The following is a 15,482-nucleotide window of genomic DNA, read 5'->3' as shown; positions in this document are numbered from 1 at the left end:
GAAATTGGTATACAAACCCATGCATATTTATAAATACAAACATTTTCATTAGCAAATGAGTGCCAAAATACAATTCCATCTCAAAAGTATAAAAATAAATAAATAAATAAACTTCCTCTTGAATAGATACAAGCAATATAAAAACCACCTAGAGTTGAGGTGCTAATATAGAAGATAAAGGGGTTGTTATTTAACGCCCACAAATTACTCAAAACGCCCGCAAAATTACAAAATAATTACGATATTACCCTTGACTCTATTTCTTACCCTCTTCAACTCTATTTGTTATCTTCCATCCCTTTCATAACTCTAACTCTCAAAACCGAGCTAAAGTAAACTCTACCACCACCGAACACCGCCACGGTTACCAGCATCAACACCACCGCCAGCACCACCAACACCCAACACCACTACCACCACTATCACCACCACCACCACCACCACCACCACCGCCACCACCACCAGCACCACCACTATCGCCACCCGGTTACATGTCGGAGGCGGAAAGCAGGGTGTCCACCCCGCCGGACCCACTTGGTGAGGTAAATTTTTAATTTTTCTCGCCGAAAATGTACAAAACCGCCCGAAAAAACCGGTTTGACCATGGTCAAAACGCCCAGGAAAAGCGATTTGACCATGGTCAAACCGCCTAGGACAACCGGTTTACCGTGGTCAAAACGGGTTTTCTAGGCGGTTTGACCATGGTCAAACCGCTTTTTCTGGGCGTTTTGACCATGGTCAAACCGCTTTTCCTGGGCGTTTTGACCATGGTCAAACCGGTTTTCTAGGGCGGTTTTGCATTTTTTTTTAAAAAAAAATCTTTGCTTTAATTACTATTATTATTATTATTATTATTATTTCTATTATTATTATTTCTATTATTATTATTATTACTATTATTATTATTACTATTATTATTATTATTTCTAATATTTTTATTATTATTATTTCTATTATTATTGTTATTATTTCTACTACTATTATTGTTATTTTTATGATAAGTAGAATTAAGTTGTGATCATTGTTGTGATTATTATGTTTTTTATTTCCATTATTATCATGGTTATTATGCTAAATTTCATGTTATTTCTTTGTTTAGGCGTCATTGCCGGATTATGGGGGTGATGGAGTTGACTACAGTGCAATCTTTATAACGTCAACGATGTTCCCAACTTTTGAAGAGGCCTTTGAATGGGCTCAAAACATCTCTATTGGTTGCGGCTTTTTCCTTACAAAGTCTTCGTATAAGACACAACGAGATGGTCGGCCGGTCAAGTATCTGAAGTGCGATCGTGCCCATAGAAATACAGCCGAAGACAGGGATATGGAGAATGCTGTACGAAAAAACACAAAAAGAAAGGGTATCAAATGTCCTTTTCGGATCAAGAACACATGTGTGGTAGATGATCTTGGGTGGCAAATAATTCCTGTATCTGGTTTGCATGGCATGCACAACCACCCTATGATGGTTTATCGAGAGGGTCATAGACAAGTGAGTGGTTTAAGTCCGGCTGCGAAGCAATTGGTTCGACAAATGAGTTCAGCATGTGCAAAACCTAGTAACATAATGGCAGCTGTGAAAGATGCGTATCCCAATGAGAACCCTAACATGAGGCACATCTATAATTTCAGAAGTCGTTTAAGGGTTGATGATAGTGAAGGGAGAGATGTCGTAAACCAGTTTCTTCACTTGGCCAACGAGCACAAGTACGTTAGTTGGGTAGCTGCTGACCCCGACACACGTGTTGTCACCCATGCCTTTATGGCACATCCAGAGATGGCGAATATGTTGCGGACTTATCCACATGTCATAGGGATGGATTCCACATACAAGACAAACAGGTACAACATGGCGTTCTTCGAGATTGTTGGGGTCACACCGACAAACCAAAACTTTTTGATCGGGTATGCTTTAATGAAGACAGAGTCTTATGAGAGTTACAAGTGGGTGTTGGAGAAATTGAAGCTGTATATGGGTTTTGAAGTGACTCCTACTGCGATTCTAACTGATCGAGAGTTGGGACTGTTGAAGGCGGTGAAAGAGGTATTCCCAGACACAACTCACTTGTTATGTAGATGGCATATCAACAAAGATGTGTTGGCCAAGGTATATCATTTGTGTAAGAAAGATATGGTGTTAGCTGAGAAATTTAGAAATGGGAGGTGGTCAAAACTCATGAATGCAACAACTGAGGCTGAGTATGAATTTGAGTTGCGTCAAATGAGGGATACTTGGGGAAGATCATGGCGTACCGTTGTGGATTATGTGGAAAAAACTTGGCTTGTACACAAGGAGAAGTTTATCTTGGCATGGACGAATCAGGTGTTGCACTTTGGCAACGTGAACACGTGTAGGGTGGAGAGCCAACATTCTGTGCTTAAACAATGGCTCGGTAGTTCCAGAGGGTCGTTGGATTCAATATTCAGTCGTGTGCACCGCGCCACAGAGGGTCTGCTTATTGGAATTCGTCATCATTTGGAGGACTCCAGACGACGAATTGGAGTGGAGTATAGGGGCATGCCGTTGCACAATCTCAGTGGCCATATGTCCTTCCACGGTCTCAAAATTCTGAAGCATGAGGTGACCAGGATGAGAGAGTTATCTGATGATGTGTACGAGCGATGTGGTTGTGCGTTGTTGATGACACACGGCCTACCATGTGCTTGTACCATATATACCTCGATTCAGGGTGGCACGGGTTTATATTTGGATCAGGTCCATCCTTTTTGGAAGACTCTCGTCATTGGGGATGGTGTAGGCATTTATACTTTTGCTGATGAGTCGGAACAGGACACTGCACAATTTAGATCCCTAGTTGATGAGGTTCTACAACGCGACCCCGGTTTTGTGCGGAGTGTGAACCGAGTGTTGTTTGCGGAGCTTCACCCTGAAGAAGGAGATTACGAAGAACCTGAGATAAACGAGACAACCAGGGGTCGACCACAAGGCCAGCAGTGGTCTTCGTCTACTAGACGGGATGCAAGTGGGTTCGAGCACATTCCGAGCAGTCGTAGTCGTGGTCGTGCTTGTGGGCGAAGTCGTGGTAGAAGCAGGGGTCGTTCTACATCCAGCTCCGGTCGTGGAATATCAAATGAATCTGTAAACATGAGGACGCCACCTGGTATAAATTGTTATTATTATTAATATTTTTGTACATTACGTAATGAATGGCGAATTGTAATTAATGCGTTGATGATGTATTTACAGGTAATCAGATGAACATCGACGAGTTTTTGTACGTCGATTGGTTTCCAAATGTCATGTTGCCGTATTTGGAAGGATGGGTAGACCCTATCGGTGATGGCAACTGCGGATTTCGTTGTGTTGCAGAATTCTTTTGGGGTAACCAGGAGGAATGGATATTGGTCAGGACTGTGATTGCGAATGAGATAACCAGGCATCCTAACGTCTACTCTCACATTTACGGTGATCAATTGGAAAATGAGGTTCGTCGTATCACGTGGACTGGTGGTAGGTGCACAGGCGACCATTGGATGGCAGTGTTTCAAGACTTGTTCCCGATCGCAAATCTGTTCAACGCTGTCATTATGCTATTCGGTACAGGCATTGATGGTGTAGGTGTGTATCCATGCATCACTGTGTTACCGTGGAGTGCCCCGTCCACTTCCACGGGCCCGAGTAGGGAGCTTGCACTACTAACGGTGGGGAACTATCACTACGTGCGGTTGCAAATGTCTCCTAATTTCCCTGTTCCCCCAATAGCCGGATTTTGGTATGACGTTCGTGAATTTAGCGTCCAAGATTGGGACCAACGATATGCAAGTAGGATAGCAACATGGCATAATATTAATAGAAATTCTACTTGTAATTAAAAACGCAATTTGAATTCCAGTTTTAATTAGTTTTTAATTACAATTTTAGTTATAATTAAAAATTACATTAAATTCTATTACATTCTCATCATTGCATCCCACGCCGCAATAAGCTCCTGGGCCTCAACCACTGTTGGGGTGACCTCACCGCCCGTGTCTGCAATGAATCGCCGAATCACATGCATGGAACGACCCATCCACTGCAAAATACAAAGCAAATAATCATAACGTATAATATTTTGTACAATAATAAAATAATACAATGATGCACTTCATAAAATACTTACGTAATCAGTGTTCGTCCTCTCTGGAACTGCCGGAGGGGCTAGTTCCGCAGTATCGCAGATAAGCCGAGGATGGGAGTACGTAAAAAACCATGGCAAATAGTCAGGTGAGCATGTGGGAATCTCATCTAGTAGAGGTGGATGGACATGCAAGCCGAGACAGCAGCTCCCAGGACCGAACTTCTTCCATAAGACCTGACCCCGAAAAGTGACGCTGTACGACCGGACATTAGCAGGTCTATACGCCTCGTCAGGGACAAAACCAGGGAGCGGTATCCCCTGCACGTGACCAAGTTGTCGTAAGACCCTGTCTGGGTTATACGGCTCGACGATGTCCCGACACTGTATACAGCCTATGTAAGTGGTCCTCGGGACGTCCTGCGCAGGGGTGAGAGAGTAGGGCCGCCAGTTAACCTGCATATGCAATAACAATAAGAATGTTACGTTACATGACAACACGTTAAACAATATTACACATTTAATAAAACAATAACCATACCTCAGCATCAGTCATCTGATCAAGTCGGGCCCGAAATGATGCGAGTCGGTGCTCATCCCTGGACTGTGCTCTAGTATCCCACATCGAGGCACGAGCCTCACCAGGCTGTACCACCAAAGCTCCCTGACATGGCCGAAAGGATGGGAAGTACTCATATATCCATGCCTGGAGAAGCGTGAGACAACCACCAATGGCCTTACACTCAACACGGGAGGCGATACCCAACTGACGATAAAGGAAAGCAAGTGCAGCTGACCCCCAAGAGTAACGGTCAAGATCGTCAGTAGACTTCTTCAACTCCAAAATGCAGGAGGGAAGAAGGCGGTTACCACTCTTGTCAACGAATAAGGTGCTACCGAAGAGTGTAACAAAGAAAGCCATGAACTGAACGTCGGGAACCCGATCCAACAACTTGCACCGCTCATAAATGGTAGTCACCGCAACAGCACCGTTTTCCCAAACTGCTCTTGGTTTCACCAACAGCTCATCCCTACTCAACCCCAGCAACTCCTGAAAATCAGCCTGGAGAGACGCACTGTCGCTGACCATGTCCACCAAGTCCCCGTCAACGGGGATCCCAAGAATGTAAGCGACGTCGTGTAGCATGATGGTCATCTCACCAAAAGGGAGGTGAAAAGTGTTCGTATCCGGCTGCCACCGTTCAACGAACGCAGAGATCAGAGGCCAATCAATGTGGGAATGCATGATAGACGGCAAGTGTCGTAGTCCAGTGACACTAACGCGCTCACGTAAATCAGCACTCAACTCTGTCTCCCACTCCTGCAGCGACTTGCACCACTGAATCCTACTGTGGCACCTCAACGGCTCACGATCCTGTCCGACCCAAATACGTGACGCAATATGAGCCGCGTAGCTGGGAATAAGACTCCCATCAACTGGACCCCCCGGCATCGCCTCCTGATAGGGGTGAGCATGGATCGGATATCCGATCCGAAACTGGATTTCGGATCGGATATCCGAATCCGAAAATTCTCTAATCTGATATCCGTATCTGATCCGAAACCTGTCGGATATCCGATATCCGGATATCCGAAAATTTCGGATCGGATAGCTCGGATATCCAATATCCGACCTATTTAATGGCTTTTTTTTTCGCTAAATTGAAGCTCAGCAAGGAAATTAATAAGGAGTCCTATTGTTTCACAAAAAAGAATTAGTATTACATTATTTCGCTTGCTACTTGAATCTGATGAAGATTAAATAGACTAGAACTTAAAAAATATCCAACAAATAATTTTTGCAAATTACAAACAATGAAATTTTATACAAACCCATGTACAAAACAAAGAAATTTGACACAAATCTGTAAACTAATTGTCACAAAAACAGAACAAAGAAATTTTAATTGTTATTGAGAAGAAAAGCCACTGTTGGTGTTGCGGGTTCGAAGCTCAAGCTAGTGATATGCAAATGGTTGCAGTTGTTGTTGCGGTTGTTGATGGACGGTGGTTGGAGGAGGGTGTTGCGAGGACCGTTGGGCATTGGTGAACCAGCCGTGAGTATCGAAGGAGGAAGCTGGTAAGGCGGTGGGGTTACATATATTGAAGAAGGAGAGTAGATCATGAAAGAGAGGAGAGAGAAGATATTAAGAGGAGGATGAAGGAGAAGGTGAATGGTGAGGATGACAGAGAGGAGACTAGGAGAGAGGAGAGAGAGGGGGGCGGTGGGTTAGAGTGTTATTTTGAGGGTTAGGAGGTTACCAGGTTTAGTTATTTGGGCCTTTGGGATATTTGGGCCTTATGTGTATTTAAGGTGCACTTTAGTGGTTTGCGGTATTTTTCCGGATATCGGATCATTTCGGATATTCGGATATCCGAAATTCAAAATTTCGATATCCGATATCCGATCCGATATCCGAAATTTTCGGATCGGATATCCGATCCGAAAATGTTTTCGGATCGGTTATCCTAAATTTTCGGATCGGATGCGAATCGGATTTTCGGATAATCAGATAGTTTTGCTCAGCCCTACCTCCTGAACAAGCCAAGTAGTATCCGCGTCTCGAGCAGCACGAGACCTACGAGTACGGCTAGTGCTCGTACTCGCACTACTAGAAGCCACAAACCTCCCTCATCTATCTTGCATGACGAAAACCCCTGATGGCGCCTCCTCGTGCTCGCCTCCTGCGGAAGTCGAGGCATCCTCCATGTAGTCATGATCAGGATCATAATCGTACATGTCATCATCCGCCGCTCGAGAAGCTGCCCTCTCCCTCCTAACAGAAGCATCAACACCTCGAGATCGTGTATGTCGAGGACCTGATCCTTCGACATGTGTGAACTCGATGTTTAACCTCCTCATGTTTCGTGGCTGTCATTTAATTAATAAATGTAATTGGTATACGATTCAATAAATTTAATATATATAGAAATATAAATGCAATTACTTTTTTTTATCTAATTTCCTAAATATAATGCTATTAATATATAAACTAAAATTTACCAAATATATTAATTAAACTCAACGTAAAATATAAAACTATATTAGTTGATTATCTAAACATACACCTAATTATTTTAAAATTCAAATACACAAATACATTATTTTATTTCTAAACATAAATTTAATAAAGCTACACATATAAAAAAACAAACATATACAATATCATTTTTTTCCTAAACATATAATTAATAAAGCTAAACATATACGAACATATTATTTAATTTCTTATACATAAAACGTGAACTTAAATTAAACAAATATATATAATTAATATTTTTTTAAATTATACATAAAACGTGAACTTCAAATAAATATTTTTTTTTTACTAAACAAATATTAAAATTAATCTAAACAATTAATAAACAAATATATTATTAGTATAAATTTAAATTAAAAAAAAATAATAATTTAAATTCCAGTGCTCAAACCGCTCAAGATATCCGGTTTGACCATGGTCAAACCGCCCAGTGAAAACGGTTGACCGTGGCCAAACCGGATTTCCTGGGCGGTTTGACCATGGTTAAAACGCCCATGAAATCCGTTTCGACCACGGTCAAACCGCCCAGGGAATCCGGTTTGGCCACGGTCAACCGTTTTCACTGGGCGGTTTGACCATGGTCAAACCGGATATCTTGAGCGATTTGACCATGGGTAAACCGCCTATTTTGGGCGATTCGGTCAAGCGTTAAAAAAAAACCGAACCTGCTCCTCCGGCACGCCGTCTTCCTCCCTCGACCGTCCGACGTTCTTCGTCCTCGGCATCTTGGCGGTTCTCCGGTGGTGTTTTTGGGTGCTTGTGGTGGTGGTGGTAAGGGGGTTGGGTGTTGGTGAAAGTGGTGGTGGTTTTTTGTTTTTTTGGTTTGAAGGGAGTTAAAGAGAATGGTTTAGGGTAGAGTGGTTCAAGGGTAGAGTGGTAATTTCGTTGTAATTTTGCGGACGTTTTGAGTAATTTGCGGGCGTCAAATAGCAGTTCACAAGATGAATCTGTTGAGAAGATAGGCCAAGTCAGCCTTTTCCTTCTCATCACTTTCATCACACTGATCGGCTCCAAAACGTGAAACACTTGACTTCAAGCCACCTGTCCCAAGTGCAATGAGGTAAAGTGAGTATTGCAGGCTCATAATTGTCTGATAGCAGTATCACAAACCCAAGCAGTGAGGTATAAGTAGCTTGTTCAACCACTGCTAGACCAGCAGCTAGAGCCAAGAAAGCAGAACCAACTCAACCAATGTAAGGCCAGATATCTGAACCAGAACCTGTATTTCCATCAAGAAGTCAAAATAAGCATCAGTACGTAGCTGAAGAAAAAACATACTCTAATGATACTTGTAACATAGTATCAAAGTGTGATTATCCTGTTTTGCATTATGCAATTTAATAACAAGTTTTTGGTTGCACATCTATAGTGATCGAAAAAATACAATTTGAATGGCATTTAGCAAGCAACATAAAGCAGCATGATCAGTCGCCAAAAATCTCCACAGGAACAACACCCGTTACTAAAATGGTGAAATAAGTTCGAGTCTCTGACTATGATCTCTCTTTTTGTGATGATCGACGCAAACCTCGTAAAATTATGACAATCACCGCAAATTCTCAAGTTCTTCATGATCCTGATAGGTGCACCAGGGGGCTAACTGATGATCCAAAAGTGAATGCAAGCTTTTCACTATGATGTCTCAGCAACATCTCTTTATTACTGTCATCCACATCATGATGGTCATGCGCCATCTTAACTTTATAGCCCAACCTCTCCATCTCCTCTATCAATTTGTCCAACTTTAAATAAATCTCAGCAATTTGAGGATGTTCTCTTTCTCCAACCATAAAACTATGAACCTTACCTTTAATCTCGATCCAGCTTTTACCTCTATCCTTAACAGCTTCACTCTCCTTAAGAAGCTTCCGTGATTTAGCAACTTTTTCCCAGTTCTTGTTTGTTGCATATATGTTAGAAAGCAATACATGATTCCCAACATTGGTGGGTTCAAGCTCAAACAAATGCTTAGCTGCAGCTTAAGATTCTTGAAAGTTCTACCAGATGCCAACAGGGAACCCCACATAGATGCAGTTGCTTCAAATGGCATAGTTTTTATCACATCATATGCATCTTGAATGTATCCAGCACGACCAAAGATGTCCACCAAGCAAGAATACTGGAGAACACTTTGTGATATGTTGTTTTCAATTCTCTCACCATAAGATCAAAGTATTTCTGCCCTTCTTTAACTAGCCCCATATTTCACTTCATTCGGGTACAAACTAGTCTGCTGCATCTTCTAAAAAAGAATCATCGCTTCTAAGCACCGACCATACCTAGAGAAACCTGAAATCATTGCATTCCATGAAACAACATTCTTGATATCTTTATCATAAAATACAGTATAAGATTCTTTAATGGCTCCACATTTCGCGTACATATCTACAAGAAAGGAAGCCACAAAAACGCTTGCACCAAAACCTGACTTAAACAAAGTGGCATTCACTTGGTTCCTTCAGTCAAAGCACCTAGCCCTGCACAAGCAAAAAAAAACAGAAGAAAGGGTAAAATGGTTTTGCTCTAACCCAACAGCCTGACCTCTATGATAAAACCTCAAAGCCTCTTCATAGAGCTTATTTCGAACATAACCTGCCACCATCGAGCTCCATGTCACATTGCTCTTCTCCTCTAAGCTCTCGAAAACCCACGAGGCCTTCCCTATAAAATTTCATTTCGAGTAAACATCAATCAAAGTAGTCCCAACATACACATTAGACTCCATCCCCTTCTTAACAGCAAAAGCATGCAGTTGTCTGCACTAAAAACGGTAGATTTCGTTGCATAAGCACAAAGCACACTTGAGACAGTAAACTCACTCAAAGGGGATTCCTCTCTTCACATATCTACAAAGAGGGATAAAGCATCATATGCCCTTCCATTCTGGGTATACGCCCCAATCACAGTGTTCCAAGAAACCAAACTTCTTTCAGGCATTTTATCGAACACTTGATGAGCAGGGTCAAGAAGACCACATTTGCAGTACATTTTGATAAGCATATTTGATGTTAAAGTATCAACCCCTAAACCAGCTCGAATGATTTGAGCATGGCAAGCTTTTCCTTCAACAAATAAACAGTTGCTTGCACAATATTGCAAAAGATTCCGCAAATACATTGTAGCTGCCATTGAAGATGAGTTTCACTGCTTGATTGCACGACGTCCTATAACTATATTTTTTCTTCATGTCTAGCAGTAAAGTGCAGAGAAACCCTAGTCATAGTTCATAAGCAAATGATTTTAGCTGCTTTAAATTAGTATGGTCAACCCCATATTTAGGCAAAAGACTTGCATCATATTTTTGAGATCATATCAGCAAAAAGTGTAAATTTTTTTTCCCCCTATACTTATCCATATTTATTAGAGAATTTGGCGTAGTTTTGTTTTAATTTGTTCAAATATCCAAATCAACCAATTTAGATGACAAACATGTTCAAGGGGATATAATTGAATTTAAGTGGAGGAGGTAAAAGACCATACAAAAAAGCAAGAGGAGTTTGAAGGAGAACAAAGTTCTATAAGAGGTAATTAAAATAAGGAAAATGATAAACATAGGGCTATGTATAAAGAAGTTAAAAAAGGAAATATTGAGGAACATTAATTATACCAATCCAGCGGTGATTTTGTCGTGAATTTTCAACTTCATTCAGTTTTAGGAAAGATATTTAATGCTATATATAGCCATAAGGGCTACATATATTATTATCCTAATAATGATAAAGACATGCTCTTCAGCCATCCAAATTCTCACACACAGTTGTAGCCTCAATACAATTAAACGATCCAATCTTTAAACCCTCCCAACATCAATACACAACATCCAACGTACAAACTCGCCTCTAATAACAATGCAACAATCTCCACAATGCCTCAAAATTAAAACAGAGTAACTATGCATCATTACTCAACTGGTAAACACAAATCATCCCTAAATTAGATAATTATCACCAATTTAATATAGATGGGCAGCCCGTATCCGAAGACAGTTAACAAATCATATCATATGTAATTGTCTGCAACAACAAAGAATAACCAAAGCTAAGCTAAGATGTAAATACTACTGTTTAGGCAAATCTCAGCTAGGACATCTAAGAATTTGCTAGGTTTTGAGGGGTAATAACAATCATTCCACCAATAATATATAAAGCAATTAAGAACGATAACAAAGTAGTAAATAACCAATAAGTGTTTAATAAGATCAAAGAGATAAGTTTAGAGATACAATACTGAGTAAGGACAAGCCTCCTTGTTCAGCAGGGACACAGATCCGTAGACAAAAGTAGAATAATTAGCTTATAATGAAATGTGTGTGAGCGTACATGAGTGTTATAATGTCTAACTTTTCCTATTTACACCTAGGAACTCCTAGGATTACATAGATATCAAGAATATATTCAAAATGTAGGAGATTTTCTTGATTTATTCCATTCCGTGTTCTGTAGGTGTATTTTTGGCAAGTATCCTCTTGATTGATATTCTTGATCTTGCTTTCCTTACTTATTTCAATCAAGCCACTTTGTTTGATTTGCTGAATTTCTTGATCGTGGAATGGTGCCCTAAGTATACTGGGTCGTATATTAATACGGGCCCAACAACTACTTTTGGACTCTCCTAATTAATTACAGACTCTATAGTTTAGGAATGATAAGTACGTACAGCTAAAATCAGAAAGAAAATCTACACAATAGGATGTAAAAGTCATGCTCAATAGGTGTCCTCTCTTGTACTTCAACATGCACTTAGATGCAACTATAACTTAAAGAAGATGAGCTTTTATCACGACATTATGTGAGGGATTTACCTTGAGAGAGGTCAAGGACATATTACAGCTAAATCTTTGGACCTTCAATTTATCTTAGAAACAATGTCATGTTTCAGAAATGTTCAGCTGCTAACCTGGATCTTATAGATAGGGCAAGACTGACATTTCCTGTATCATTCCGGACACAAAAAGGATGTTATTCATGATGTAAAATTAAGGAAAATTCTACATGGTGGCCTCAAAGTTTTAGTTTTTCTACGTGGAAGACAAAGTTTTTTCCAACTCTCTTAAGTGACCCCAAGGTTTTGAAGAATTATGCATAGTGCCCTTTTTTTAGGTTTTTGGCTAACCTTTACAATTAAAATGGTTAGCCTTTGTTTTTTTTTTATTAAAAAATAATTATATCATATTTTAAAATAATAAAAAAAAAAGGAAATTTAAAAAAAAAACCCAAACCCACGACCACCCTCCCACCTCCACGTCCACCATCGACAACCCCAACCCCCACCCACCTAGCCTCTAGCCAAACCCCACTGCCGGCGCCACCTTGACCACCCTCCCTTCCCCAACCACCATAACCCAACGACCATAAATAGGCTAAACCCGTAACCCAAAGTCCCAACCTCCACCCTTCGAAAACCCCAAAAATTGGTCGGAAAAGTTCGGCCGCCCCTCCCCCACACCTCTAAAAGGTCAACGCTAGGGTTTCGTGTGTGTGAGGAGGGGCAATTGGACTTTTCCGGCTTCTTTTAGGGTTTTCGATTGGTGGGGGTTGGGTTTACAAGATTGGTTAGGGAAGGGGAAGGGAGGGAGATCGGGGTGGCTGGCTGACGCCGAGGGAGTGGGGTTTCGATTCACGCCAGCACCGTCGGGGAAGGGGGTTAGGCGTTTGGGGCAGTGGGGAAGGGGGTTAGGCGCGCCGGCTACCGTGGGTGGTTGGCTGGAGGTTTTTGTTTTTTCTTTTTAAATTTTTTTTTAATTTTTTTTTACATGTGGCTAACCAAAAGCTAAAAAAGTTAGCCAAAAAATCAAAAAATGGGCACTATGCATAATTCTTCAAAACCTTGGGGCCACTTTAGAGAGTTGGAAAAAACTTCGTCTTCTACGTAGAAAAATAGAAACCTTGAGGCCACCATGTAAAATTTCCCTAAAATTAATATATAATTAAGCCCTCCTAGTGTTTTTTTTTTTATTTATTATTTTTTTTCGTTTTCTCTTTCTTTAGTGGTCCAGAAGATCAAGAGAGAGATAAAGGGAGGTTCATGAGAGAGACCATGAAAGTAAAATGAAACAATACAACATATACTAATTAAACGATGAACCAAAATTGATCACTACAGACTTGTACATAACTAAAATTATCAAAATCATACTCCTATCCTACATTTATTGAACCACATAAACCTAATAATTCCCAATGTTCCCACAACCTTGAATTAAACAAGAAGCTCATGACATGTGAACCATTTTCATCAAAATTATCAATAAATCAATCAATAATTGAAAAACAATGATTCATCATTTAAATGTCTTTGGAAGTGCAAAGAAAAACGCTTGAATTCAAACTAAAACTGTTAGGAATCAATTAACTAACTGAATGCAAATTCCAAGGAATCAAAAGATCAATTACCAGGTAAGGGTCAACAAAACAGTCAAATCCCAAAACACAATTCACAAGTTTACCTTTTTTGAGGGAAATTCACAAGTTTACCTTCACAAAAAGTAGATAAAAGTCATAAAACCCATCAATTATCACACATGCAATATTAAACCCCATAGAACAATTTAAGGAGAAAATTAAAATTAGATACTAAAAAAATTATGATCTGAGGGTAAGATATTCATTGAAAATAAGTGTACCATCTGAGTAAGTATAAGTATGACCTGAGCTAAGAGCCAACTTTACCAAATATGTATATTAATAGCTAAATTTTATAATGGCATAGGAACTTTTATTCATTAAGAAACATTACAAATATACAGATTACATATATTTAGGAAACAACGTAGTACTGACAAGCATATACTTAAACACATACAAGCTGATCGAAATGTCTCAAAGACACAAGCTTAAACAAGTTCCATCATATAAATACTAGACCAATCAAATGACAAGGCTAGTTATTCAATAGCCATGCTAGTACTAGTAGTTATATTTAAAGGCATATAATCTTGCCAATAAGCTGCAATAGGATTCTTCACGCGATGTTGGGTGCTTTTGTACGACCAATACGCTGCGATTGGGCTCCTTACGTGATGAGTTCTTCCATCGCTCCACTCAATTGACCCATAGGTCAAATCTGGTATATTAGATCCAATCATACTAGTAAATGTTATGGTGTATGATTGTGTTTGTCGACTAGCATCAAACACAAGTTTTGAAGGGGAAACGCTGACTTGAACATAAGGTGGTGCACTCACAGTAACTCCTTATTCTGCGTTTGGTGATGGCCCGACATTTTTCACCACCCTTTTGTATGTTACCACATCATTGACAGATTTAAAGACAACTGAAAAGGATGGAACATTGAGATTACCAGGACTCGAATAACTAACTGTGCTACAATCAACCTTAGGCGAGGTTTGGACAAAGATTCTAGGATCATTTCCAGTGGAACATAAGAAAGATACATAGTCACTAGTATCGAGATCATAGACTAGCCCAGGATCGAGAGCAACGTTAGGGCTAATATGGCCAGATCCACGAAGGAATGGTGAGGATTGCTTCCCCGTGGAAAGATCAATAATGTTATCGCTACCTGCTTTGTTGAGGTTATAGGCAGTAGTCATGATTGCAGACTTGATAGCAGCAGGGCTCCATCTAGGATAAGCCTTTCTCAACAAAGCGGCCAAACCACTTACATGTGGACAAGCCATGGAAGTACCAGATATAATATTGTATTGCACCCTTCTGTTATCAATATCTAACCCACTAGGCCCTAAAGCGTCTGTCCAGCCGGCAAGGATGTTAACCCCCGGAGCTATGACATCAGGCTTTAGGATTTCGGGGGTGATAGGATTGGGACCACGCGAAGAGAATGCTGCAACCATTGGTGCTGATGCTGAGGGACTTATAACAGTCCCTCGAAAGTTGATTTTTGCTGTTGGTTTTTTAGCATTGGATATATATCTTTTGATATAAGTAAGATTTGAGTATGTTACTGTAACGGCAGGGATGAAAAATGGTTTAGCAATTAATTCATCACCTTGATTTGGTTTGTTAATCAAAATCATTGCCAAACCACCAGCTTGATCAACTGCATAACTCTGCAACTCAGCAGAAGTGTCATCTCCAGACTCACAGACCACCATTTTTCCAGATACTTTTGCTTTGTCGAGCTTTCCTATTATTCAAAAATTCAGAAAAAATAAAATATATAATGTATAGTATAAGTATCCGTTCCGATCTTGAACATAGATAATTCCATTTATATTTTGCTGTAATCAATAACATAACCGCACTACTCTAGTTTTTTATACTTCTGAGAGTTTTGGCCATTTATGATGGAAGTATAACATGATGATATTATGAAGAAAAAAATAAAAGATTAATGTTATTTAATTAGGATACTTAATTTTGTATTATAATAATTAGAAATTTTG

At 40.0% G+C, this 15,482-nt stretch overlaps 2 protein-coding genes and 2 pseudogenes across 2 annotated transcripts; 1 reads left to right on the top strand and 3 right to left on the bottom strand.

Annotated features, from left to right (window-relative positions):
* Positions 1–1,162: 1,162 nt before the first annotated feature.
* Positions 1,163–2,816, top strand: LOC145617016 (protein FAR1-RELATED SEQUENCE 5-like). Its single transcript, XM_081671721.1, has 2 exons — positions 1,163–2,716; positions 2,760–2,816. Exons 1-2 carry the CDS (start codon positions 1,163–1,165, stop codon positions 2,814–2,816), a joined length of 1,611 nt encoding a protein of 536 aa, XP_081527847.1.
* A 1,552-nt stretch (positions 2,817–4,368) lies between these two features.
* Positions 4,369–5,502, bottom strand: LOC145617015 (protein MAINTENANCE OF MERISTEMS-like). The gene is made up of 3 exons (XM_081671720.1): positions 4,618–5,502; positions 4,469–4,532; positions 4,369–4,397 (listed from the first exon to the last, which is right to left on the bottom strand). The coding sequence occupies exons 1-3, from the start codon at positions 5,320–5,322 to the stop codon at positions 4,369–4,371; spliced, it is 798 nt and encodes a 265-aa protein (XP_081527846.1). The 5' UTR covers positions 5,323–5,502.
* Positions 5,503–8,515: 3,013 nt separating this feature from the next.
* On the bottom strand, positions 8,516–10,246 carry LOC145617013 (pentatricopeptide repeat-containing protein At5g04780, mitochondrial pseudogene; annotated as a pseudogene).
* Positions 10,247–14,309: 4,063 nt separating this feature from the next.
* Positions 14,310–15,191, bottom strand: LOC145617012 (subtilisin-like protease SBT1.4 pseudogene; annotated as a pseudogene).
* Between the last annotated feature and the right edge of the window lie 291 nt (positions 15,192–15,482).

This window comes from Chenopodium album, chromosome 26 (genome assembly GCF_948465745.1).
Source record: "Chenopodium album chromosome 26, dcCheAlbu1.1, whole genome shotgun sequence".
NCBI lineage: Eukaryota > Viridiplantae > Streptophyta > Magnoliopsida > Caryophyllales > Amaranthaceae > Chenopodium > Chenopodium album.
The sequence above is the reverse complement of the archived record's forward strand: the minus strand, read 5'-3'. Positions and strand labels throughout refer to the sequence as shown.

Excerpts from the sequence above, each read along its gene's own strand:
- LOC145617015 (XM_081671720.1), bottom strand. The coding sequence starts at position 5,322 with ATGCATTCCCACATTGATTGGCCTCTGATCTCTGCGTTCGTTGAACGG. Across the intron at positions 4,533-4,617 it reads ATCAGATGACTGATGCTGAG|GTTAACTGGCGGCCCTACTC; the intron begins GTATGGTTATTG and ends TTGCATATGCAG. Across the intron at positions 4,398-4,468 it reads GAGGACCACTTACATAGGCT|GGGATACCGCTCCCTGGTTT; the intron begins GTATACAGTGTC and ends GGTCACGTGCAG.
- LOC145617016 (XM_081671721.1), top strand. The coding sequence starts at position 1,163 with ATGTTCCCAACTTTTGAAGAGGCCTTTGAATGGGCTCAAAACATCTCT. Across the intron at positions 2,717-2,759 it reads CGGGTTTATATTTGGATCAG|GCATTTATACTTTTGCTGAT; the intron begins GTCCATCCTTTT and ends GGGATGGTGTAG.